The sequence below is a fragment of the Leopardus geoffroyi genome, chromosome D3 (assembly GCF_018350155.1).
Source record: "Leopardus geoffroyi isolate Oge1 chromosome D3, O.geoffroyi_Oge1_pat1.0, whole genome shotgun sequence".
Taxonomy (NCBI): Eukaryota; Metazoa; Chordata; class Mammalia; order Carnivora; family Felidae; genus Leopardus; species Leopardus geoffroyi.
Window position 1 is genome coordinate 32,066,636 of NC_059339.1, and position 24,411 is coordinate 32,091,046.

Consider the following 24,411-nt stretch of genomic DNA (forward strand, 5'->3'; position numbering starts at 1 on the left):
TTGATTGCCATTTCAGGCAGTCTTTATTTATTTTTGAGAGAGAGAGAGGGAGACAGAGTGTGACCGGGGGAGGGTCAGAGAGAGAGGGAGACACAGAATCTGAAGCAGGCTCCAGGCTCTGAGCTGTCAGCACAGAGCTTGACACGGGGCTTGAACCCACAGACCGTGAGATCATGACCTGAGCCGAAATCAGATGCTTAACCAACTGAGCCACCCAGGCGCCCCCAGTTTTGAGTAATACCTAATGACAATTCACTCCCCAGCACCTCCTCCTGAGCCATTGCTGAGCTCCAGCTGTTGTTGACCATTTGAGTGTCATCATCCTGGACACCACCACATAAGGAATTGAGGGGAAGCTATGTGTTAGGAACCTCTGCGGAGAGGTATGGAGTGAAAGGTAGTAGCTTTTAAAGATCTATACAAGAAGTATAAAAATGAGTTGAATTTTATAGTGTTTTTTCATGTGATTTAGCTACTTTTTTATTTCAAAATCGATAACCTCTTTTACATGGTTGTAATCCTAGTAAGCATTTTGCTCTGTTTTTCTTAGGACTCTATTTTAATGTATTTACATTTCTCATCTTTCCACAGGGTTAATAGTGGTAAGCTTAGCTACCAGTTGCTGAGCTCCTGCAGTAGGCATTGTGCAGAGCCCCTCAAAACATTTTTTTTCCATTTAATTTTCATGTAAGCCCGTGAGGTAGATACTATTCCTTTTTTTTTTTTTTTTTTTTTTTTTTAAATAGATGAGAAGGTGGAAAACCCTGGAAATATTTCACTTTAAAGTTACATCACAGGGGCACCTGGGTGGCTCAGTTGGTTAAGCATCCAACTCTTGATTTTGGGTCAGGTCATGAACTCAAGGTTTATGGGTCTGAGCCCTGTGTCAGGCTCTGCGTTGACAGTGTGAAGCCTGCTTGGGCTTCTTTTTGTCTCCCTCTCTCTCTGTCCTTCCCCCATGCATTCCCTCTCTGTCTTTCAAAAATAAATACACAAATATTTTAAAATTACATCACACTATTAGTAAGTATGGAAGTGAGATTTGAACCTAGGACTGTCCAAGTCTAAAGGCTTGCTCTTGTTATTCTGCCACACTGCCTTCCCAAGGCAGCTAAGAGAAAGGGTAATTATCAACAGGTGTGAAGAAGAAAAGGCTGTAGCACTGGGCTTTTGTGGTAGTGGAACATCAGATTTTATTTCATTCTTCCGGACAGCCAGGCCAAGAAGAGGAGCTTGATGAACACACAGTCTTTGTTTAGTTAGCAAGTATACCAATTTTCTCCCATATCTAAATTATAAATTCCTGTTAATCTTTCAGTAGCTATACTAGTGAGATTGTATGGCATAGTGGATAATGATTTGATCATTTAACAAATAAAAGATCCTTTATATGACTGTTTCTTGTGTCAAGTGTATAGATCTTTTTTCACTATAAATGTTACTTGGCAAAAAATTTTTGTTGGGGGACATAGGTATAAGCTAATGATTGTACAGTTTCAGTGTCATAACTTTTGACACTGAAACATCTGGTCATGGATTCTGAGCCTTTAACGGCCATGATGTTTAAGAAACTCAGGTGTGGTTAGGCTGTAGGGATTATTTTATTATTATTTTTTTTATTTATTTATTTTTTTTTAATTTTTTTTTTTTCAACGTTTATTATTTATTTTGGGGACAGAGAGAGACAGAGCATGAATGGGGGAGGGGCAGAGAGAGAGGGAGACACAGAATCGGAAACAGGCTCCAGGCTCTGAGCCATCAGCCCAGAGCCCGACGCGGGGCTCGAACTCACGGACCACGAGATCGTGACCTGGCTGAAGTCGGACGCTTAACCGACTGCGCCACCCAGGCGCCCCGGGATTATTTTATTATTAAACTTTGGTCTAACTGTTCAAAGTTGTACTTTTTCTCTAGTTTTCATATAAAAATTGTCCCAAAAGTGTACCTAATATATTTGTCTCTTACAGAGTATGAGTTCTGTTTTTTTTTTTAAGTTTATTTTTATTTATTGAAGTAATTTCTACACCCAACGTGGGGCTGAAACTCATGACTCCGGGATCAAAAGTTGCATGCTCTTCTGACTGAACCAGCTAGGTGCCCTCAGGGTATTTGAATCTTGAACTTAAGCTTGATGTTGATTGGTTTGAATCAAGTCTTTGAGAATGCTGTTCCTGAAAACATGGCTTGTCCAGAGTATCATTCTTCCCTTCTCACCCTGCTCCATTCCCAGTACAATCCATTAGCAAATCCTGTTAATTCTGCTTCTAAATTATATCTTAATTCTCTGCTTCCTGGTCACTGCCACCACCTGGGCTCATTGCTTTCCCCCAACTCCACCCCTGTTTGCCACCCCCCCTCCTTCATGCTTTCACTTTGACCCTCCACAGAGCAGGACCAACCGGGAAACCCACCTTGAATCAGTTCATGCCCTTGCTTAATCTCCTCCAGTAGCTTCCCATTGTCCTTAAAATCAAATCTAAACTCCTTACACTGTCCTGAAAGGCCTGTGTGATCTACCCCTGCCTGTCTTTCTAAATGCATTTTATGCTCCACCCCCCCCCCCCCCCAAACACTTCCAGGGATCTAGAACAGGTTTTTCTGTCAACCCTGTAGTTAGACGCTACCCAACATCATGATCTCTATTTAAATATCTTGTCTGACCACTGTAAATTGGATCATTTCTGTTATTTTCTCTCTCTCCCTTTTCTGTCCTTAATAGCATTTATTACCAGTTGTAGTTATTTTATTTGTTTCTTTGGGTCTGTGTTCACTGAACGTAAGCCCTATCCCTCCCTCATGCATTCCCTCTCTTTCAAAAAGGGAGCAAGGACTATGTGTTGCTTGGTTGCTGCTATATCATCAGTACTTTAGTACTTAGTAGGTGTTAGCAAATATTTATTCAATGAATGAGGGGGCAGAGGCAAGCTGACAGGAGAACAGGGTTTATCTATTGATACTGATGCTCAGTTTCAGCATGAAAAAAAGAACATACTTTCACAGATGGACCCAAACATTGCCCACATTTGGTCCCATGGGAAAATTTGGAGAATAATTCTGAGAGCTATTTATTTATCATAAAGATTATAGGGGCCCTGTGTCTTTTTGGTGGGCATTGTGTGCCTTCTTCTTATTCAGCTTGTTTGAATCATATTCATAACATGGCTGTGTGACAGACAATTCAGCTGCACACTGAGGTTTCTACTAGCTTACAAGTATTATTCATCTACATGTACATCTTGAATTTTTTCTGAAACTGTACCTTAATTTCCACCGTGTAGTTGTGTGGTTCATCACATTTTGTGATTCCACTGAGGTGAGGCCATTTCAGAGAGTGTGCTATGTTAGGCCTAAATCTGAACAGCCAAGACTGTGAGTGGTCTTTTTTTTTTTTCTAATGTTTATTTATTTATTTTGATAGGGTATGCATGTGTGTGGGGGCGGGGGACAGGCAGAGAGAGAGAGAGAGGAAGAGAAAGAATCCCAAGCAGGCTCCAAGCTGTCAGCACAGGGCCCGATGCTGGGCTTGATCTCCCAAACCATGAAATAGTGACCTGAGCTGAAATTAAGAGTAGGATGCTTAACCAACTGAGCCACCCAGGCGTGGTCTTCTAAGACCAGAGTGGTCTTCTAAGGTTTGTTCACCAAAATGCTCTTTCTGGTAACATTGAGTAGACTTGTTGAATGGAAGCGTCTGATTACTAACATTTCGGATTTAAAATGTTTGCATTGTATTAGTTGAGGATTTCTTTATGACAGACATTTTACATTAGGGCTGGTTTGTTTGTTAAAGCCATTTTATGTCAGTTTATAGGAAGATTGATTTTTCCATTTCCTAGGACATGAAGGAACTTGTCTAGTAAATCTTAAGAGCAGATCAGATATTTCAGAATCAGTTAAAAAGATTCAGCCTTGATTCTTCCAGCATTATTAAAATGCTCATTCCTTTTGGGAAACAGTGAGCTGAAGTTTTGGCTTGCTATGCATATCATCCCTCCTCTTAGAGTATAAGTACAATGATAATGTTGGAATATTTTGAAACTTAATGTTTAAGTATCATTTCAGATATTTCCTTTTATTTTACATCATCAGATAGTTAATCTAGCCTTTTAATTAACCTAATAATAATAAAGTTGTTAGAACTTTAATTGTTGAAAGAAAGAACTCACTGCATTTGATAATCTGAAACCTTGGTTAGGCCTACCATCAGCTTAGTTTACTGTACTTGTAGAAAGTGAAGTTATATGATTCTAGGTTTTAGAGGGATTCCTTAGGTTTAGTTTTGGAAAACAGGTGGTTGACCTTTGACAGAGGACTCAAAAGTTGTCAAATGAAAATTTCTTAGTTGCTACTCTAGCAGTTTCCAACTGTTAAATTGAGGAATACATTTTCCCATTTCCCCAGATACAGTATTATAATTGGTAGGTAGCTGGGATAGCACCTCTGCAATCCCCTATCCTAACCCCAGTGGCCACTGCAAGTGGGAATGGAGGACAGGTCATGACAAAGGTCAGGAGCCTTAGAGTCTACTCTTAGCTCTGTCATTTTGTGCAAGCCATTTGACTCCTCAGGCTCAGATTACTCATTGGTAAAATGAATGGATTGGGCAAGATCATTTCCAAGGTTCCTTTTAGCTCTGCTGTCATGTAATTAGGATTTTTCTGATTCCTGGGTCAGAGTCTGGGCAGGGATTTGGATGGCAGAATAGTGTAGGTGGTCAGGCATTTCGTAGTTAACCACATTTCTGTAGTTGCATGATTTAGTCACTGGGTCATATTGAATAAACAGAAGTGGTTGTGCACTCTCACAAAAATAGGAAATAATTTTCAGTTTTATAATAGAGGTCATTGAAAAAAATCTTATTTCATAGGACTCACAAGTCGTTTTGACATCACTCTGTCATTCTTTGAGTACTTCATTACTTTCTGGTGGAAAAAGATGTTCCAGCTTATCTTGTAATTTCTCTGTCCCATCTGTGGAGTCAGCCAATCCCAAGTCCTGGTTCCTTTGAGGGAGAATGGGCTAGGTGTGCTCTTGCAAAATGGGGTACTATTGCTTCTCCCTCTTTTGGAAGAGAAGCTAAGGAGTATGTTTTTTTTGAAGTTAGATAATACCTCTAATTCCAGTTTACCACCACAGGCTCTTCCTCTCCTTCCCACATGTTAGGATTGTATGCTCCTTCTCCCTCAGTTCATAATTCCCAGCAATATCACTGTATTTATTTGCTCAGTGCTACAACACATACAAAATAGTTTCAAAAATTTTTACCAACTATACCACCAACAACAAACCTTCTACGTAAAATTGTAGATTTCTTTGCAATTCTCTTTACCTTAAGAATCTGTCATACTGAAGATGTACTTCCATGTACTTTCAAAGAGTTTGTTCTCTGTTATAGTTGTCTTAACACTGTATTTCCCCCTCCTTCCTTCCCTCCCTTCCCCTCCCCTCCCCTCCCCTCCCCTCCCCTCCCCTCCCCTCCTCTCCCCTCCCCTCCCCTCCCCTTCCCTAGACACTCTAAATGTTTGTTGAGAGGTAGTCTGTGCCTTTCTTTGAGCTGCTCCTGTTCACAATACTTTGCTAGGTTAAGTTAATCACCCTTTCTGTAGGAGTCAAGGATAATTAATCTACCAAAAGCACTGATGTTCTGAGCAGTCATATACACATACATAAAACTGTATAATATATATAAAATTCTATATTATACAGTTTCATGTAACAATATATGAATATATAACAGTTATGTATTTATCAAACCATAGTATATAAAACCTTTATATATATATTTTTTCAATATATGAAGTTTGTTGTCAAATTGGTAAAACCTTTATATATTAAACCCATTTGATCTGTATGTTCATGTAATCTTTATTTATTGCTCGTAAATCATTTTTAATTCACAGAACCTGTGGTCACTTATCTTCTGGTCTCAATTTCAGCCAATATTTCACATTAGGATTATTAGGTCATCAGAAATTGTGGGTTTCAGTTTTTTCATTTTAAGAGTCAGGAGGCACATAAAAAACATTATGTTTTGTGTGTGTGTGTGTGTGTGTGTGTGTGTGTGTGTGTGTGTGTGATATCGTAAACTCTAAGGTGTATAAATTCTCATTAAGCATTAAAGAAAAAACACAGACTGATGGAACAACCACTGTGGGTTAGGGCTAGGTGTGGGGGTCATAGCCTGGAGAGAGAAAGCAGTTAGGGGGAAGGATAATGTTATTGGAGGAAAGGAGGTAGAGATTAATGTATTTTTGAAGTGAGGACAATGAGATTTAAGATGTGTGGACTGGGGAAATTACATTTTTTAGTATCCAATATAAATGTGTAACCTGTTCTTTTTGTTAAAACTACTTAATAAGTGATCTTTAAGATAGGTGTTTTTTATTGAAAAACTATGTTTTATTCATCCAAAGTGAAAGAAATATATAATTTTACATGTTCCTTGGTGTTCAGTCTCAGTGATGAAGAGAAAATGTTGCTGCAGCCAAATATTGTTCAATTCTATTTATTGATTAGGTGATCCTCTATTGGAAAAATTACTAAGTTGATTATGTGGTTTTGTCTAATCATTAATCAAAGAAAAACAACCATCATGTATTAAAGAAACTATTAGTTTAAGACATTTATGCTTTCATCGAAATGATCACTGTACCTTTAAACTGGAATATATGTTTGGAAAGAAGCCCAACAGTCTTTAAAGATTTTTTGAAGGTATTTTAGAGGATTTTAAAAGGTACCTTTTAAATACCTTTAACGTATTTTAAGATATTTTTAAAATAAATTAAGATTTTGATAAAAATATTTTTATTTTACTTTCATTAACTTGTATATATGCATATTAAATATGTGTGTGTGTTTTAGATCTTATTATAATTGAATATATTCTTCCCATCTTTCTATTACTTTGTTTTGGTCCTATTTAAACAAATCCCTAAGCAGGACTTTCTACAATGTTTGGTCATTCTAGCATCTTTTATTTGCATAGCTTTTCATAGATATAATGAAGCCATGCCAGAGTAACTGAGATATTTTTATCAGTATGAAAAAGCTAAAATCCTTTGAAAGTAACTTTTTGTATTTTTATTACAGGTAAATTGGGATACCCACATTGTACAGAGACAGAGGTAAGAGAAACGCTCAAAAATTTGTTAGTAAAGCAGGTTTGCAGTTCTTTAGACTAACTTAAGTATTGAACTATCACTATGGATTTTCGGCCTTCTGACAAGGATATGTTGAGAGCAGGTGTATATCTTTTACATTTAAGAAGAGTAAAATGTGGAGAAAAATCAGTTTTATTGTTTCTTTATATATTTTTAAAAGATTTTGTTTTTAAGTAATCTCCACACTCAATGTGGGGCTAAATGCTCCACTGACTAAGCCAGCCAGGCGCCCCACTCCTTGCCCATATTTTTAAAAGTCTAGGGTGTATTAAAAAGATTAGTTTAGGGGCGCCTGGGAGGCGCAGTCGGTTAAGCGTCCGACTTCAGCCAGGTCACGATCTCGCGGTCCGTGAGTTCGAGCCCCGCGTCGGGCTCTGGGCTGATGGCTCAGAGCCTGGAGCCTGTTTCCGATTCTGTGTCTCCCTCTCTCTCTGCCCCTCACCCGTTCATGCTCTGTCTCTCTCTGTCCCAAAAATAAAAAAAATAAAAAAAACGAAAAAAAAAAAATTAAAAAAAAAAAAAGATTAGTTTAATCATGGTTTTAAAATTTTCCCATGCTATTATTTGCAAAATTGAGATACTAAGATTCAGAGCCCTTAATAAGAAATAGTTTAAGTTCAGTTTTTTTCATAATCCAATCTGGTGTGTCATAATCATTTAAATGTGTTGGAATCCTCTGGACCTGTCTTGGTGTAGGAAAAAAACAGGGGCTTGGAAACAGTATTCTAGTAAGATTAATAATGAATTAAGTGCTTTGTTATTTGTATAAACAGATTTAGTACTTTTTAATAATTTAGTTCAAAATTCTGACTGTGAATTTTAAGGAATTTCCATGTGATTCTCTGTGTTCCTTGCAGGAATTTCAAGGGTAACACTGAAATATAAGGGTAGCATCCATGAAGTATGTATATGTGGTGTTCTTTTTAGGAACTGTACATCTTTACATTAGGAATCTTGGGTATTTATTAATGGCAATGACTAAATAAAGGATTTAAGAAGTTATTTTTTTTTAATTTGATAACCTGTCTACTGTTGTAGGTTTTAGTAAATTTCAACTGTTATTTTAAGTAAAATGCAAGCTTTCTAAGGGATTGTATTGTATAATAAAGAAGCAAAAATAATTTTTTTTTGCATTCAGAAGTTACTATTTTTTAAAATGTTTATTTTGAGAGAGAGTGTGAGCGGAGGAAGGGCAGAGAAAGAGGGAGAGACAGAATCCCAAGCAGGCTCTGCGCCATGAGTAGAGAGCCCAGTTCGGGGCTCAAACTCACCAACTGTGAGATCATGACCTGAGCTTAAATCAAGAGTCAGATGCTTAACTGACTGACTCAGATGCCCCTATGGTTTATTTTTGTGTCTTCAGCTTTGGGAGTAGAGATAATTTTTTTCCAAATTAGCTCAAAAAATAGGCAAGAACGTAATAAAAAAAATTTTTTTATTGTGAGAATTTTTGAGTAATACAAAGAAGTGGGGCTTGATTGGAGTCAGAAGATAAAATTTCTCTCTGTGGTTTCTGGTGTGCATCTTTCTAGGTATGTAATTTTGAGCAGTAATTTTTTTCTCCCAGAACTTTGGCTATCTTATCTGTAAAATGTTAATCATAATTCCTATTAACTTCATGGGTTGTGAAATTTTAAAGAGCAAATATATGTGAAAATGTTATACAAACCCTGAAGACACTATATATGTCAAGATGTCAAAGTCTCATTATTCTGTCTTATTATGTTGTATTGCCATAAAATCTGAATGGTTGTAGCATTTTGTTTAGTACTTGTTTTGTATAGGAACATCACTCATTTTATCTCCATTGTCTCCTAATTAGTAGCACTTATTCTTTGACCTACACCTTGGGTAACCAGAAGCATTGGAATCTAAACAGAACTCTCATTCAGGATTTTTAATAATCATTTAAAGAGGAAAAAAATCACAAGATAAGATCAATCTGATTAATTTAGTTTACAAAATAGACTTGGGGTATTTTCTAGGGGTAACAGTGGTTGCTTCCTCTGGCAAAGAGACTGGAATTGTGGGTGGGGATTTATCTATATTGTTTGAATTTTTTTAAATGAGAATGTCTTAACGTATTACTTTATTTATTAAAATGATAAAATGAAGGAACAGTAGAGGCAATGGGAACTGTTTCAAGAAGTTTGGTGGCTTGAGAGAAAGAGGGTACAGCTTAAGTAGGAAGTTTGTTTTTTAGGAACGATGGTACTTGGGGAGGTGGGGGGTCGCGGTGGTAAGGAAGCAGGAGGGAATAGGCTGGAATCCAAGTTAGAGAGTGGATATATGCTGTAACTAGATGTAGGACTACATTTGGCTTGACTAGAATGATGGTTCTCCAAGTGTGGTGGGAGGACTCGGGGGTGGGGTGTGTGTTCCTGACACCCTTTCAAGATCCAGCTATTTTTGAAGTAATACTAAGACATTACCAGCCCTTTTATTTACTTTGATTCTCTCGAGGATACAGTGGTATTTTCCTTGGCCACCTATGATATACCACACCTCAGAAGCAGAGGCAAGATCTAGCCAGCTTTTATTAAGCATGACCTTCAATAGTTTCAGAAAAATGTAAAACACTATCACCCTTCTCATTATTTTTTTTTGAAAATAGAGTTTTTCCCCCATAAAAATGTTACTTATATTAACATATTTAATATTTTTCAGTGATTTAAGTGATTAAAAAATTTCTCAGTTTTAATTTCTGATACAGGAGATATTGGTAGATTATGGCTCACATACACAAAAGCTCCTTGGATTCCTCAGTAGTTTTTAGAGTGTAAAAGGGTCACAGTCTGAGAGCTGCTGGGCTCTGCAGTGTGGTTATAGTGGGTATTTTTTCCTGAGAAACAGAATTGAAGGCTGAGAGCAGTAAAACCACAGTCTTGAGGAAGACCATGGGAAATTGAGGGAATCCTTGATAATAAGGATTTAAGCCAGTCTTTTCTGTCCATGAGATGACAGGGTCATTTCTGAGAATGAGATTATCCTGGATCAGAATGGTGATTGCTAGAGACTCTTTTGCCCTTTCATTGGTCTTCTCTTGAGAGGAAATGCTCATCACGCTCTGGCATTAAGTGCAGACCAAAGTAAGGGCTGCTAACAAGTTGTAGGCGAGTGGAACTGTGAAGGGCCCTGGATAAATCCGGTGGAGTAGCACGTTGCTTGCTCCACATTGCAGTGCAGGTTCACACCCCAGGAGCCCATATGTTGGATGTTTGTGCTTGGGCCCAGCTCTGGCTCCACCCTTTCCCTTCACTTCTCGGCCTCAAGATTCCTCATCTGAGAGATGGGTGAATACAGAGTTTAGCATAAAGCCTGGCTTAATGAATGTAGCTTGGGAGGTGTATAGTTTCCTGGGACAGAGAAAGTCATCTTCCTGAGCAAGGCTCATGGACTACTAGGACCCTCAGGTGACTGCTAGGGAAAGCAGAATCCCTTTACATCATCAGGACGTATAACTCGAAGTGTTCAACTGTGTTATTTTAATAGGTTTTGTAGTATATAGAAATCATATTATGAATTGTTTTCTAGTTTTACTTACAATTCTCTTTTTAATACTTTTCCTGTATTCAGAAAAACCAAACAAAAGTATGAGTTTAGAGAAAGCAAGGAGGCCATAAGTAGGCGTTCAGTCAACTTTCATGTGATCTTGTACCTCAGTATAGCTTAATGTTTGTAAAATATCAAGTATTGTACCTTATTTCTCACTGTTTGGAAAATTTCTTTAGTGTACTTGATTATACTAGTGTTTTCCAGTATTTGAAGTCATTAAGGGAAGTCTTTCACATAGTTTGTTTTATTTTTTTTAATGTTTTATTTATTTTTGAGAGAGAGAGAGAGTGTGCATGAGTGGAGGAGGGGGCAGAGAGAAGGGGACAGGGGATCTGAAACAGGCTCTGTACTGACAGCAGATAGCCCGATGTGAGGCTCAAATTTACAAACCATGAGATCATGATCTTAGCTGAAGTCAGACACTTAACCAACTGAGCCACCCAAATGCCTTCATATAGTTTGTTTTAAAAGACATTGCAAAGTTTTTTACTTTAATAGGCAATTTAATTTTTTCCTGTATCTCTTTTCCATTTTTTGAAGGTATAATTTGCATACAGTAAAACTTACCCTTTTCAGTTATAGTTCTTTGAGTTTTGAGAAACATTAAGTTGTGCTAACCAGCTCCACGATCAAGTTCTGTCATTCCCCAAACTCCTCCAGTGGCTCTTGGTGGTCATTCCCTCACCTCCCCCACTCCCTGCCTCTGTCAACCACTGATCTGTATTTTGTCCTTTCATTTTGAGAAGGGCATATAGTTTCAACAGTACATTACCCCTGCTTCTCCCTCTCTAGAAGTGCTCACAGCTCAGCCTGGTCATTTATAAACTCTTGATGACTGACCTGTTCCTGTGGGTACTAAGAGGCAGTTGTGTTCCACAGTTTGAGGGAGCTTTTACCCATTTTACAAGTTTTTCCTACTGCCATTATTTAAATAATTTTGTGGGTTGTACTTTTATATTTGAAGAAAATTGCTAAGCACTTAATGCTAAAACATAAAGGATTTGAATTTTTCAAGTATTTTAATTGAGGCATTTTTATTGTTGTTTTCAGCTTTCCAAATTTTATCACATCCCTGTTTGCTATTAACCACCACTAACTGAAGCACTGAGGCCCTTTCCCTTTAGCAGGGAAGAAGGTTAAATGAATAACTAGAACAATCCTCTTGTTCCCTTGGTAGATTAGCTGCTTTAAGTGGAATAGGTTAAAACATTATATAAAGTTTTGCCAGTACTTTAATCTTGATAAAGCTAGTTTATAAAAATCGTAGTGGAGCAGGAAAATGTAATCTTTACTGTGGGAAACTATAAAAGATTCATGTTCACATCTTAGGAATAAAGTTGATATATACTGTACATAAATACTTATTCTGTCTCATTCCCACATTGAATCTTAAAAAAAAAAATACTTTAGAGCTAACTGTAGGCTAAGTACTGCTGTAGACATTAATTTTATCCTCTTAACTAACTTAAAAACAAATTTTAGAAATGAGAGCTGAGGTATAAAGAGATTAAGTAACTTGCCCAAGGCCATATAGCCAGTGTGTTGCAGAACCACTTCCCTTCGCCTTAAATTTGTTTGTCTTTATCCAGCCTTTATTTATCTGCAGTGTAAGGCATCTACATAATGCTGGCAATTAGTTTAGAGCCCCATTCGGGACAGTGAAATGGCTGTGTCTCCTTATTCTGTATGTGTCTTTTACCTGTGACTACAATTCCTGGCATTGTGTAGCCAGGGACTGTGTTCCTGCCCCACGTAAACTGGGACTGTGTTCTTGCTCGATGTAAACTGGGCAAAGGAATGGTTGCAGTCCCTGAACCTTCAACCCTGTTGGTTAGACGAACATAGAGTTCTGTAGTGTAGTAATTTGTGAAGTAGTCTGATTCTAACTTACTCAGAATGACTCAAGAATTGTTCTATATATTTGAACCTCCTGGGAAACCAGACTAACTAGAATTTGTCTGCTTTGTGGGGGAGCCCAAATATATCAGAGCTAGTGCCTTGGACTTACTCCATTTTGATTACATACAGTTTTTGACACAAACAGGATTATATGAAAATTTTTTATGTTTCCTGAGCAGCCTAAAATAAACTGCCAAAGGTAGTATGTGGGAGTATGCTGCTTTAACACAGAGTATAACATTTAAAAGTTGCGCATTTTGTGTTTAGCTAAATCAGCCCACTGCCCTTTGATTTCATCTCTGGTTCATGCAGACCCATGGTGACCGTGGGATGAGTAATGCCTCTTTTAATTGACATTTGATAGCCCTTAGTTAACTTCAGAAGTAACTTAAAAAAGTATGTTCAGTTAACCCTTGAGCAACTTTGACTCCCCAAAAAGTTAACTACTAATAACCTTACCAACAGATCCTTTTTACGTTGTATGCTGTCTTATTACAATAAAGTAAGTTACATAAAATGTTATTAAGAAAATCATAAGGAGGAGAAAATACATTTACAGTATTGTACTGTATTTAACTGAAAAATCACAGTATAAGTGGACCAATGCAGTTCAAACCCATGTTATTCAAGGATCAGCTGTAATATTTTTATGAAAATATTTGCATTTGTGCATAACTACAGCTGCATAATGAGCTTGTTTAAATGATTGTGAGGTTAGTATTTGATACCAAACTAATTAAATCTTAAAGCAGAAACAAAAAGACAATTACTGTCAGATCTGTTCTTTCAGTGGATTTTAAACCTTACTTTAAGGTTTTATAAGTGGAATTGCATGACAAGAAGTTAAAATAATGATATATGTCTATAAAAGGATTGGAAGAATAAGCTCCATTAACTGCAGGTAACAATAGCATTTTCTCCTTGGTCAGTAGACCAAAAGAAATGGGAAGGCTGCTGTGGGAAGGCTTGCTGTGCTTTTAGATTAAAAACCCCAAACATGCCTGAGTTTACATGGCCTTTTGGCTGACTTCAACTTAAATGGTTTGGAAATTGGCTTGTGTGTCTGCAGAGTAAATTGTGTCTACCTTTGAGTTGCTGCTTCTGAGTATGAATATTAGTAGAAGTTAGTAGTGAGGTTTAATGGTGTGATAAATAGATAATCTCATTTGGATTACATGTGTCATCAGATAGAGACTGGCATATTATGTTAGTTACTTGTTATATTTGAAATTCATTTCACCTACCTTCCTTGCCTTTCTTTCTTCCTGCCTCTCTTTCCCCTCTACCCTCCCTCTTCTCATAACATTTATTACCAAAATGTCTTTCTGTGTTGTAGTCATAGATGTCTTAAATACGTGGTTTGACCATAGGATACAAAATTTATACAGGTAGTATTCCTTTGTATAGTTTTTACTATATTTGAAGACCAGTAACAATTATATATGTATGTCTGGCAGAGGATTTCAGAATAGCTCAGATTATCTGAGAGTAAACATAGTATTCTTGACTGAGTAGAAAGTTTACACTATAGGAATCTGAAGCACCTGTAAGTACTTTGATAATAGAGTAGAAGGTTTTCATTATAATTTGCCTTATCAGGGAGCCATATCAATCTGCCTTAATGAAAAGTTTAAATTTTTAATAAAATAAAACTATTTTTCAGCACAGAGACTACAATGCTGATAGATCAAGGTGGGAAGGGGCTAGATTTTTTTATTGCTTTTTTTTCTTTTATTTAATGTTTGCTTTTTTGAGAGAGAGAGAGTGAGAGAGAGAATATGAATGAGCAGGGGAGGGGCAGAGAGAGAAGGAGACAGAGTCCAAAGCAGGCTCTAGGCTCTGAGCTGTTAGCACAGAGCCTGATGCAGGGCTCGAACCCATGAACTGCGAGATCATGACCTAAGCCAAAGTCAGATGCTCAACTGACTGAGCCACACAGGCTCCCCTTTATTGCCTTTTTCAAAGTACCTATATTCTTTGTAGAAATGTTATATATTCACTTTAAAAATTAGAACATTGCAGAAAGATATGAAGACGAAAGTAACAAACACTTCATACCCTACCATCTACTGGTAATGGCTGTTTATTCTTTTAGACGTCTTCCCATATTTATATAACAAAGTTGACTTAATCATTGAGCATATATTGTGTACTGCTTTCAGAGATACATGTGTCTTTGCATAAAAGACAAACTTGGCTTTAAGGAGTTAGCCAGACAGAGGGAAAGTTTTAGATATATGGGTAGAACTTTCCACGCAGAAGGGAATCACAGTGAGAACTCTTAAGAGATCAAACTGTTTTTGAAACTGACAGAACACCAGGCTGTCTGAAGCATAGAGAGTGTTAGGGAGAGTTGTAGGAAATGTAGGGAAGACAATGTGGTGCTGGGTCTTATAGACCATATTGAAGATTAGACATAGGTCCAGTTTCTCTTCAAGAGAAGAAACATTTTTGTCTGAAATTTTCTTCTATTTTTTAGGGTTATTCTTTTGATGTGTATTCTTTATTTGCTGTTTGCTTATATTTTTTGCATATTTATATATTTGTATTTCATCGGTTTATGTATCATTTTATTAATTTGTTACTGTAATCACATAAGAGCTGTTGCATACATGGGTTTGGGAACAAACCTTGCAGACAAAATTTAAGCATAAGCATGTTTAAGGTAAACATATGGCTCACCTGGTAGGGGGCAAAAGTGCACTGATGACCTAAAGAGTAGCTTGTCCATTCATGGCTAGTAGTAGTCATGGAGCCCAGTCAGTGTAATCTAGAATGACTGGGGAATGTGAGATGGACAGTCAGAGAGCGGCTGATTAGGAAAGCTTCCATTGTTCAAGATGGTGTCTCTTGACATCATCCCTCCATTTGGTAGAGATTTTTACTGTATTTGGCAGATACTATAAAACACAATGTAAAGGGGCACCTGGGTGGCTCAGTCAGTTAAGCGTCCGACTTCGGCTCCGGTCATGATCTCACGGTCCGTGGGCTCGAGCCCCGCGTCGGGCTCTGTGCTGACAGCTCAGAGCCTGAGGCCTGTTTCAGATTTTGTGTCTCCCTCTTTCTCTGACCCTCCCCTGTTCATGCTCTCTCTGTCTCAAAAATAAATAAAAATGTTAAAAAAAAAACTGTAAAAAAAACCCATTATCAGTAAAATTAGGTACTTTACTTGGTGTTGTGACAGTTCTCTAATGTCTTTTGATGATGGGCTTTATCAAGTGAGAGCTTTATCAAGATATAATTCACAGATATAAGTCACCCGTTTATAGTGTGTATTCATTGGTTTTTGGTATATTCACAGAGTTATGCAACCATCACAACACTCACTTTTATTTTTTTTTTATTTTTTTATTTATTTATTTTTTTTTTTAATTTTTTTTCAATGTTTATTTATTTTTGGGACAGAGGGAGACAGAGCATGAACGGGGTAGGGGCAGAGAGAGAGGGAGACACAGAATCGGAAACAGGCTCCAGGCTCTGAGCCATCAGCCCAGAGCCCGACGCGGGGCTCGAACTCCCGGACCGCGAGATCGTGACCTGGCTGAAGTCGGACGCTTAACCGACTGCGCCACCCAGGCGCCCCACAACACTCACTTTTAAAACATTTTTGTCACCTCTGAAAATCCAGTACCTTTAGCTATCATCCACCATTCCCTAGTACCCTTACACTACCCCAAACAACAACTAATTTACTTCTCATCTCTATGGATTTGCCTATTCTGGATATTCCATATAAGTGAATTATATGGTCTTTTGTGCCTGACTTTCACTTAGCACAATGTTTTCAAGATTTATCTGTGTTATAACATGTATCAGTACTTCATTCCTTTTTACTGCTAAATATTCAACTATATGGATATGCCATATTTTGTTTACCCATTCATTAGTGGATGGACATTTGAATCACTTCCACCTTTTGGCCATTATGAATAATGCTCCTATAAAGGTTCCTGTGTAAGGTTTTGTGTGGATGTAAGTTTTTATTTCTCTTGGTTGTATACCTAAGGGTAGAATTGTTGGGTCAACTGGTAGCTCCATGTTTTAAACCTTTGAGGAATTGCCAAACTGTTTACCAAAGTAGCTCCATCATTTGACATTCCTACCAGCAGTATCTGAGGGTTTGGGTTTCTCCACATCCTCACTGGTACCTGTTGTTATCTGCCTTTTTGATTCTAGCCATCCTGGTAGGTGTAAAATGGCATCTGTTTTGGTTCTGATTTGCGTGTTTCCCTGATGATTAATGATGTTGAGCATGTTTTCATGGTTATTGGCTATTTGTACATTTTTCTGTTCATCTTTGCCTCTTTTTAAATTGGGCTATCTCTTTATTGTTGAGTTGTGGTAGTTCTTTATATATTCTACATACAAGTCCGTTATCAGACACGTGATTTACAGATATTTTCCCCCATTCTTTGGGCTTTCTTTTCATTTCTTGATGGTGTACTTTTAAGCACAAAAGTTTTTAATTTTGATGCAGTTTTAACGTGTCTGTTTTTTCTTTTGTTGCTTGTTGTTTTGGTATCTTAGGAGTCTGTTGCCAAAAGCAAGATCATGAGCATTTACCTCTATGTTTTCTTCTAAGAGTTTCATAGTTTTGCCTCTTATACTTTGATGGTCTTTGATCCATTTTCCAATTATTTTTTTAATATGAAGTGAATAAGGGACCAACATCATTCTTTTATGTGTCGATATCCAGTTGTCCTGACACCATTTCTTGAAGAGACTATTCTTTTCCTCATTGAATAGTCTTGGCACCCTTGTCAAAAATCAGTTGACCATAGATCTGTGGGTTTATTTCTGGATTCTCAGTTCTGTATTGTCCTGCCAGCACCATGCTGTCTTAATCGATTTCCACTTCTTGGTAGTAAGATTAGAGATCCAGAAGTGTGAGTCCCCCAGACTTGTTCTTTTTCAAGATTATTTTGATTCTTTTGGGTGCCTTGCATTTTTATATGAGCTTTAGAATCAGCTTGTAAATTCTACAAGGAAGCTAGCTGGGATTCTGATATGGATAGTGTTGTATCTTTAGATGGCTTTGGGTAGTATTGCCTCTTAATGGTGCTAAACCTTCCAATCCATGAATACAGGGTGTCTTTCCATTTATTTAGATGTTCTTCAGTTTTTTTCAATGATATTTTGTAGTTTTCAGAGCATAAGTTTTACATTTACACTGTTAAATATATTCATAAGTATTTTATTCTTTTTGATGCTAATATAAATGGAATTGTTATCTTAATTTCATTTTTGGATTGTTCATTGCAAGTATTTAGAAGTAAAGTAGAGGGGTGCCTGGGTGGCTCAGTCAGTTGAGCATCCGGCTTTTGGTTTCAGCTCAGGTCATGATCTCATGGTTCACAAGTTTGAGCCCCGTATTGGAGCTCTGTGCTGACAAAGTGGACCCTGCTTGGGATTCTCTCTCTCTTTCCCCCCCTCTCTCTCTGTTCCTCCCCTGTCCTCCCTCTCTCTCTCTCTCTCAATATAAATGAATAAACTTTAAAAATAAAAGTACAGTTGATTTTTGTATAATGATCTTGTGTCTACAACCTTGCTGAACTCATTTATTAGTTTTAGTAGTTTTTTAGTATATGCCCTTGGATTTTCTATGTGCAAGATCATGTCATCTTGTGAATAGAGATCACTTTTTTTCTTCATTTCTAATTTGGATACCTTTCACTTCATCTTTTTTGCTCTTTCCTTTTTAAAAATTGTTTTTATGGAACTCAGTGTTGGAGGGTATTTAAAAATTTATTTCAAATTAATTTTATGAGAGAATACTTAAATGTTTGAATGTAAATCAGAGACTTTGGGGACAATATTTATATAATTTATATTTCAAGTAGATATGTAAATTTTATGTGTGTTGAAACAGACTTCAGTTTGGCCCATTGTAACTGAAATTGGGGCTGTGTTTGGTTTCCCCTGAGGATCATTTTATATGTAGAATATCAACTTTATTGCAAGAGTACTTTCTAGAATATAAAGTTAAAAGGCATAGATGGCTTTCAAACTAGGAGTTGTGACTGACTTGTTGAACACTCATGTTTTTAATCATAGAGGTTTTATCTGACATGACTGCTTATTTTTCTTCAACAGAAAAGTTCTTTGACAGTTTTGCAGATTGTGGCTGTTGCAACTGTGGGTAATTAATAAGCCCCTTGCTCTTTCATTTGAATTTATTATCTGGGGGGAAATTCTCATGGATAAATAGAGATCTTAGGTAAATGAAAAGAATTGTGAAAGGGAGGAGAAATTATGGGTACAAATAGTAAAACTTGACTTAATTCGGACATCATTTGTCAAGCACTTACCATTTACAGACTCTGTGCTAAGCATAGGGAATGCAGTGCTGTCCTCAAGAATTGATATGTTGCTAGAGTACTGCTTTTATAAAATATTTTTTTAAAAAGAATTGTTGATTTATTAGTAATCTTAACAAAAAGTAGCACATGATACAACATAACAGAATAAGAGATCAGAACGTGAGCTTGTTTGATCAAGCCATAGTTTCACTCGCTTCTTGCCATTTCGCTCGCTTCTTCCCATAGTTTTTGAATTCAAACACTTGCCCACTAGCTACAACAGAGTAGCAAAGAAACACAGTTGTAGCAGTCAGAAGTATTTAAAACGTATCTCTCAAAGGATCTTGTAGTGGATTTATCTTATAGGTTACAACACCACAAAATTATCAAAATTTCCTTAAATTTCTTTTTTTTTTTTTTTCCCCAGGGGGCCTGGGTGGCTCAGTCAGTGAAGCATCCAACTCTTGATTTTGGTTCAGGTCATGATCTCACTATACATGAGATCAAGCCCCATGTCGTGCTCTGTGCTGACAGTGTTGAGCCTCCTTGGGATTCTGTCTCTGCCCCTTCCCACTTGCATGCATGTGCTCTCTCTCTCTCAAAATAAATAAACATTAAAAAAAAATTTTTTTTTTAATTTCCTCATCCCATGTAGCTACTTTGGAACTCTCCTCTTACTCCTACCCTCAAACAAAGCCACCCAACCCACCCCACTTTTCCTGGAGTTCTGTCATTTTCTCTTCTCTCTGCCCTTTGTTCTTTCCACATCAGCTAATACCAAGATTCTCCACTCCAAATGAAGAGTCCAGAATCACAGAGGGGATGTCCTTTTCCTTGCCCCATTCCTGTCTTCTTTTCCTTGACATTGATCCTGTGTCTTCTTGCTAGTCTCCATTCTATTCTGTGGACGGCTTAGAATCTGGGCTGGCAAAAGTAAAACTCTCCTTGGGTAGTGAATGGGTATGGGACAGAAGCTGGTAGTGGGTGAGAGTAGATGATTGGGAATAGGATAATGTGTCTCCTTCCATTATATCTTATAAGTAATTGAAGTCATATTAGAAAGACCGTGATGTACAGCCTCTTCATTTTGCATTGGTGATCATGTTGATTATATGAATGTGAATCTCAATTCTTTTTTTTTTTTTTTTTGATGTGAGATGAGCTCCTTCCTTGTACTTCCGTGGCTGCCTCCGTTTTTCACTGTCTATCCCAGGAAAAAGAGATAGGAGAAAAAGATACCTTTTTGAGTAGGGCATAAAACGAAAGACTCTGGGCACTGGCTCTAATTTGGCATATGTTTTGGACACAAATATTCCCTTTTTACTCTAGAGGCAATAATACCAATTTCCTTAAACAGTTATTTATATACATTTTGGTTTATTAAACTTGGAATTTTATTTTTTCCTTATGCATAGTTAATAAAATTAGGTGGTTAATACCAAGCTAATAAAAAAGAGCAAGACAATCATTTATATGATATGATGTTTTTTTATTTTCAAATATACTGATCTATTACTGCTCTGTAGCTTACACAAGAAAGAAATTGAAGGGATACCTGAGTGGCTGAGTTGGTTGAGCATCCGACCTTGATTTTGGCTCAGGTCGTGATTCCAGGGTCATTGGGCTGTGCGCTAAGTGTGAAGCCTACTTAAGATTTTCTGTCTCTTACTCTGTCCCTCTCCCCTGCTCACACAATCTCTCTCTAAAATTAAAAGAAAAGTTAAAGAATGAAATGGAATAATTAAAAACAGATCAACAATCTGTATTTGTGACATGGGCTTGGGGTTTCATGGTTTGGGCCAGTATGTATGGCCTTGAATAAGGACTACCAGGTAGCATTAGAGGAAAGGCCATCTTACCAGACTTGACTTGACTTTGGGCAGGGAAGGGATGGGAGGAGAACAGAATGCTTAGGGAGAAGGAGCTGGCAAAAGAATTGAGGGAGATTGCGAACTTTAAAATATCTACTTAAAGAGCTAGTTATGTTTCCTGTTTTAAATTTCTTTGTTCTGGAAGGGAGACAGGCCTGGTTAAGAATGGGAGATGGAGGAAAAAAAAAAAAGAATGGGAGATGGAGAGAGTTCTGTAACCCATGACAAGCTGTAAAATGTTGCTAAGGAGATTCGTTTGGGAAGGAGCAGTATTTAAATGATCTGTTACTGAACTCTGACTTCTTAAGGCAGGAGATGAAAAGAAGAGGGTACTTTATTTCATTCTGTTAACATTTTAGGAAGCAAGCAAAGCAAAATTACTTAAACATATATCATTTGGTGTGCATACCGTTATGTGGTGTTAACATTATGGGTGTAAATACTTTATTGAAGTATAGGGCACTGAGAAAAGGCACAAATCATTAAGTTACAGCTTGCTGAACTTTTACAGATTGTGGTAAAGTTGTATTTTTTTTAAGTTTATTTATTTTGAGAGAATGAGAGAGAATGCCCACTCAGGAAGGGCAGAGAGAGAGGGAGAGACAGAATCCCAAGCTGAGAGCACAGAGCCCAACATAGGGCTCGAACTCATGAACTGTGAGATCATGACCTGAGCCGAAATCAAGAGTCAGACACTTAACCAACTGAGCCACCCAAGTGCCCTGATAATGTTGTGTTTTAATGCCACTTAAGTGTACTTTATTATTATATATATGTCTTTGAAAAATGTCATCTTAAAAATTTCAATTTCATGTGAAGATCAAAGTAGTAATTTCAAAGCATTACAGAAATTTTGTTTAGTTTCTGCTTTTAATTGCATGTAGTATCCCCCCATCTTCTTTCCCAGCCTCCTGTTATTAAAACAAAAACCAAGGAAGGAAATTCTTTCAGGGAGAAAGGAATTAATTTTGACAATATATTTTATTTAAACTAGTATAGCTAAAACATTATATCAACATGTGATCAATGTATAAATTATTGGGGCGCCTGGGTTGCTCTGTTGGTTGAGCATCAGACTTTTGATTTCGGCTCAGGTCATGATCCTGGGATCATGGTCATGGGATCCAGCCCTGTGATGGGCTCTGTGCTGACAGCATGGAGCCTGCTTAGGATTCTCTCCCTCTGTCTCTGCCCCTCCCCTGCACTCTATCTCTCTCAAAATAAATAAACTTAAAAAAAATGAAAATTATTAATGAACTATTTTATTTTAGTTCATGCTGAAGTATTTCTGGTGTGTATTTTACTTCACTTCTCTGTTTGGGCTAGTCACTCTTGAAGTGCTCCTAGTCACATGTAAGTAAAAGGAGTAGAGAGAAGAAGGAAAAGACATGCTTGAAAAATGAGAAACTTGAAGGGATCAAAGAAGTGTTGGTCTTGAATTATCTTTAACAAAAATCCAGGAGGCTTAGTGGGGAGTAAGGACATCATGGTGAGGGTCTTAGCTAGCTGACAGTAAAGAATAGATGTATATTCTCAAGTATACTGCATAGATTCTAGGAAGGCAAGGAACAGAAAGATTTATCATTATAACGATGGACCTTGGAATTTAACCTTCTTAAGGAGAAGTTGGAATATGAGGGTAATGGTGAGGGAGAGTAGAAAGAACATAGGATCAATGGATTGTAGGTCCTGGTGGGGTTGAAAGAGTATTAGAGTCAGATACTAGAAGGATTGAGCCAGAAAGCTAGGGGAGGTTGTCAAAGAGAGGGATCCTTGAAATTGAAGTGATGGAAACGTTTCAGTTACTGCTGGTGAGGGAGTGTGGGATATTACTGTGACAGGGAGTGCCTAAGGTCAGGTGGAGGAAACATTACAGGAGTGGAGTTCACAGAAGTGAGAGGCTCTGGTGTCGGGAGGGTCATTTAACATCACCCAAGAATTAAGAGAAGAGACTGACAGGAAACTGGAAGCTAAAACCGAGCTATGATGGGATAATTGGAGGCTTTATAAATGACAGCAACAGGGAGGGAGAGTAGGTATATGTATATGGACTGGTGATGTAAGGGGCAAACCTGGAGAGCTTTGAGGAGGAGGGAGGGAGAGAGGGAGAATGTGTGAGGAAACATCTGGGGGAAGCAAGAACATCTTCCCCAATTTCAGTCCCAGGGTTGAGAATTATCAAAGAAAGAACAGCCAGGACCAATGTTGCCCTCTGGGGAGACTTAGATTTAGGTGAGAGCAAGAAGGTGAAGGGATCATTCAGAGAAGATGAAGATACAGGGGCCGTTAGTTTTGGAGGGCACAATGGAATGGATTCAGGAGGTACCAAATGCTCCAATATTTATTAAAAAATGTGCACAGGACAAATACAGTAAACTGTTAACAGTGACTGTCCCTGGGATTTATGTTCTTTTACATTGCTTGTATTTTCTAGGATTTATAATGAGTATGTTTTGCTTTTGTAACATGAAAACAATAAAAGAGACATCATGGGCGTATTTGTCGGGGGATGGGGGGTGGAGGGTGCAGTGAGGTGAAAAACTCTAAAACGGGAAACACACATTTTGCTTTGTTACTGGTCACGAGTGACTCTGTAGCAGTCTGTTCCATTCGGCCATCCAGACCCAAGTCCAGTCCCATGACTAGCTAGATGAGGGGTAGGGGAGCCAGAGCTGTGCTCATTGCCTTAGGGCCTGGCCACAATTCAAGAACCACCGGTAGCTGATTCTCATAACATTTAGTCTCTTTAGGGATCTCAGTTTTCAGCTAGGAGAGAAAAGTGAAATCAGGTTGAGCTGGGAAACATCTATTGAAGGTGACTTGAAAGAAATATAGGATGTAAGGGAAAGTTAGCTGTTACAGCCTGTTCTAAAAAGATGAACTGCTATTGCTTTTAAAGCCTTTCCATGAATATTGTTGAATTAGCACAATCCATTTTCAAGAAACAGGACCTTGTGATTGTCACAAGTTACTCAGGCAATTAGAAACTCGGAAATTTACTCTTGTGGAAGCCACTTCATGAGTCACAGTTACAGTACGGTAGTGGAGCTGTCAGATCCAGTGCTGTTCTTATATCAGGTGACTGCTAAGATAATTGAAATAGTTTCTGAAATTTGTTTACCTTGAGCTAAGTAAAAAGCAAGTTGCATGTCCTAACAAAATCATGTTTTATTCTATTGTTCAGCAGGTGTGAGGGTAAGTCAGCCTTTTAATTATGTGTATAGTACTAATAAAAGGGAACATTAGATTGTTAATTATAAAAATCAGGTAATTAAAGGGAGAAAATAATTTTCTTGTTTTAGTAAGGCGAGCAGCCCTGGAAACAAGCTAGACCAGGAGAGTAGCCCTGAGCTAGGTAGGCATATAAATGCCCCTTTCTTTTCCCCTACCCCCTCCCTAAACATAAAATTTATCATCTTAACCATTTTCAAGTGTACAGCTCAGTAGTGCTAAATATTACTATTCGTGTTGTTGTACAGCAGATCTCTAGAACCTTTTCATCTTGCAAAACTGAGCCCTATTCCCGTTAAACAACTCCCCACCCACCCTCCCCCAGCTCCTGGCATCCACCATTCTGTTTTCTGTCTCTGTGAATTTGACTACTCTAGGTCCCACATATAAGTGGGA

General features: G+C 37.7%; 1 protein-coding gene across 7 annotated transcripts in view; it reads left to right on the top strand.

Moving 5' to 3' along the window:
• SPIRE1 (spire type actin nucleation factor 1) overlaps nt 1–24,411 on the top strand; it is a 209,780-nt gene that overhangs the window by 17,314 nt on the left and 168,055 nt on the right. For all 7 annotated transcript variants that reach the window (XM_045457916.1, XM_045457918.1, XM_045457912.1 and 4 more), the window contains exon 2: nt 7,090–7,124. In XM_045457916.1, coding sequence (XP_045313872.1) covers nt 7,090–7,124 — 35 coding nt within the window. The remainder of the gene's footprint in view (nt 1–7,089; nt 7,125–24,411) is intronic.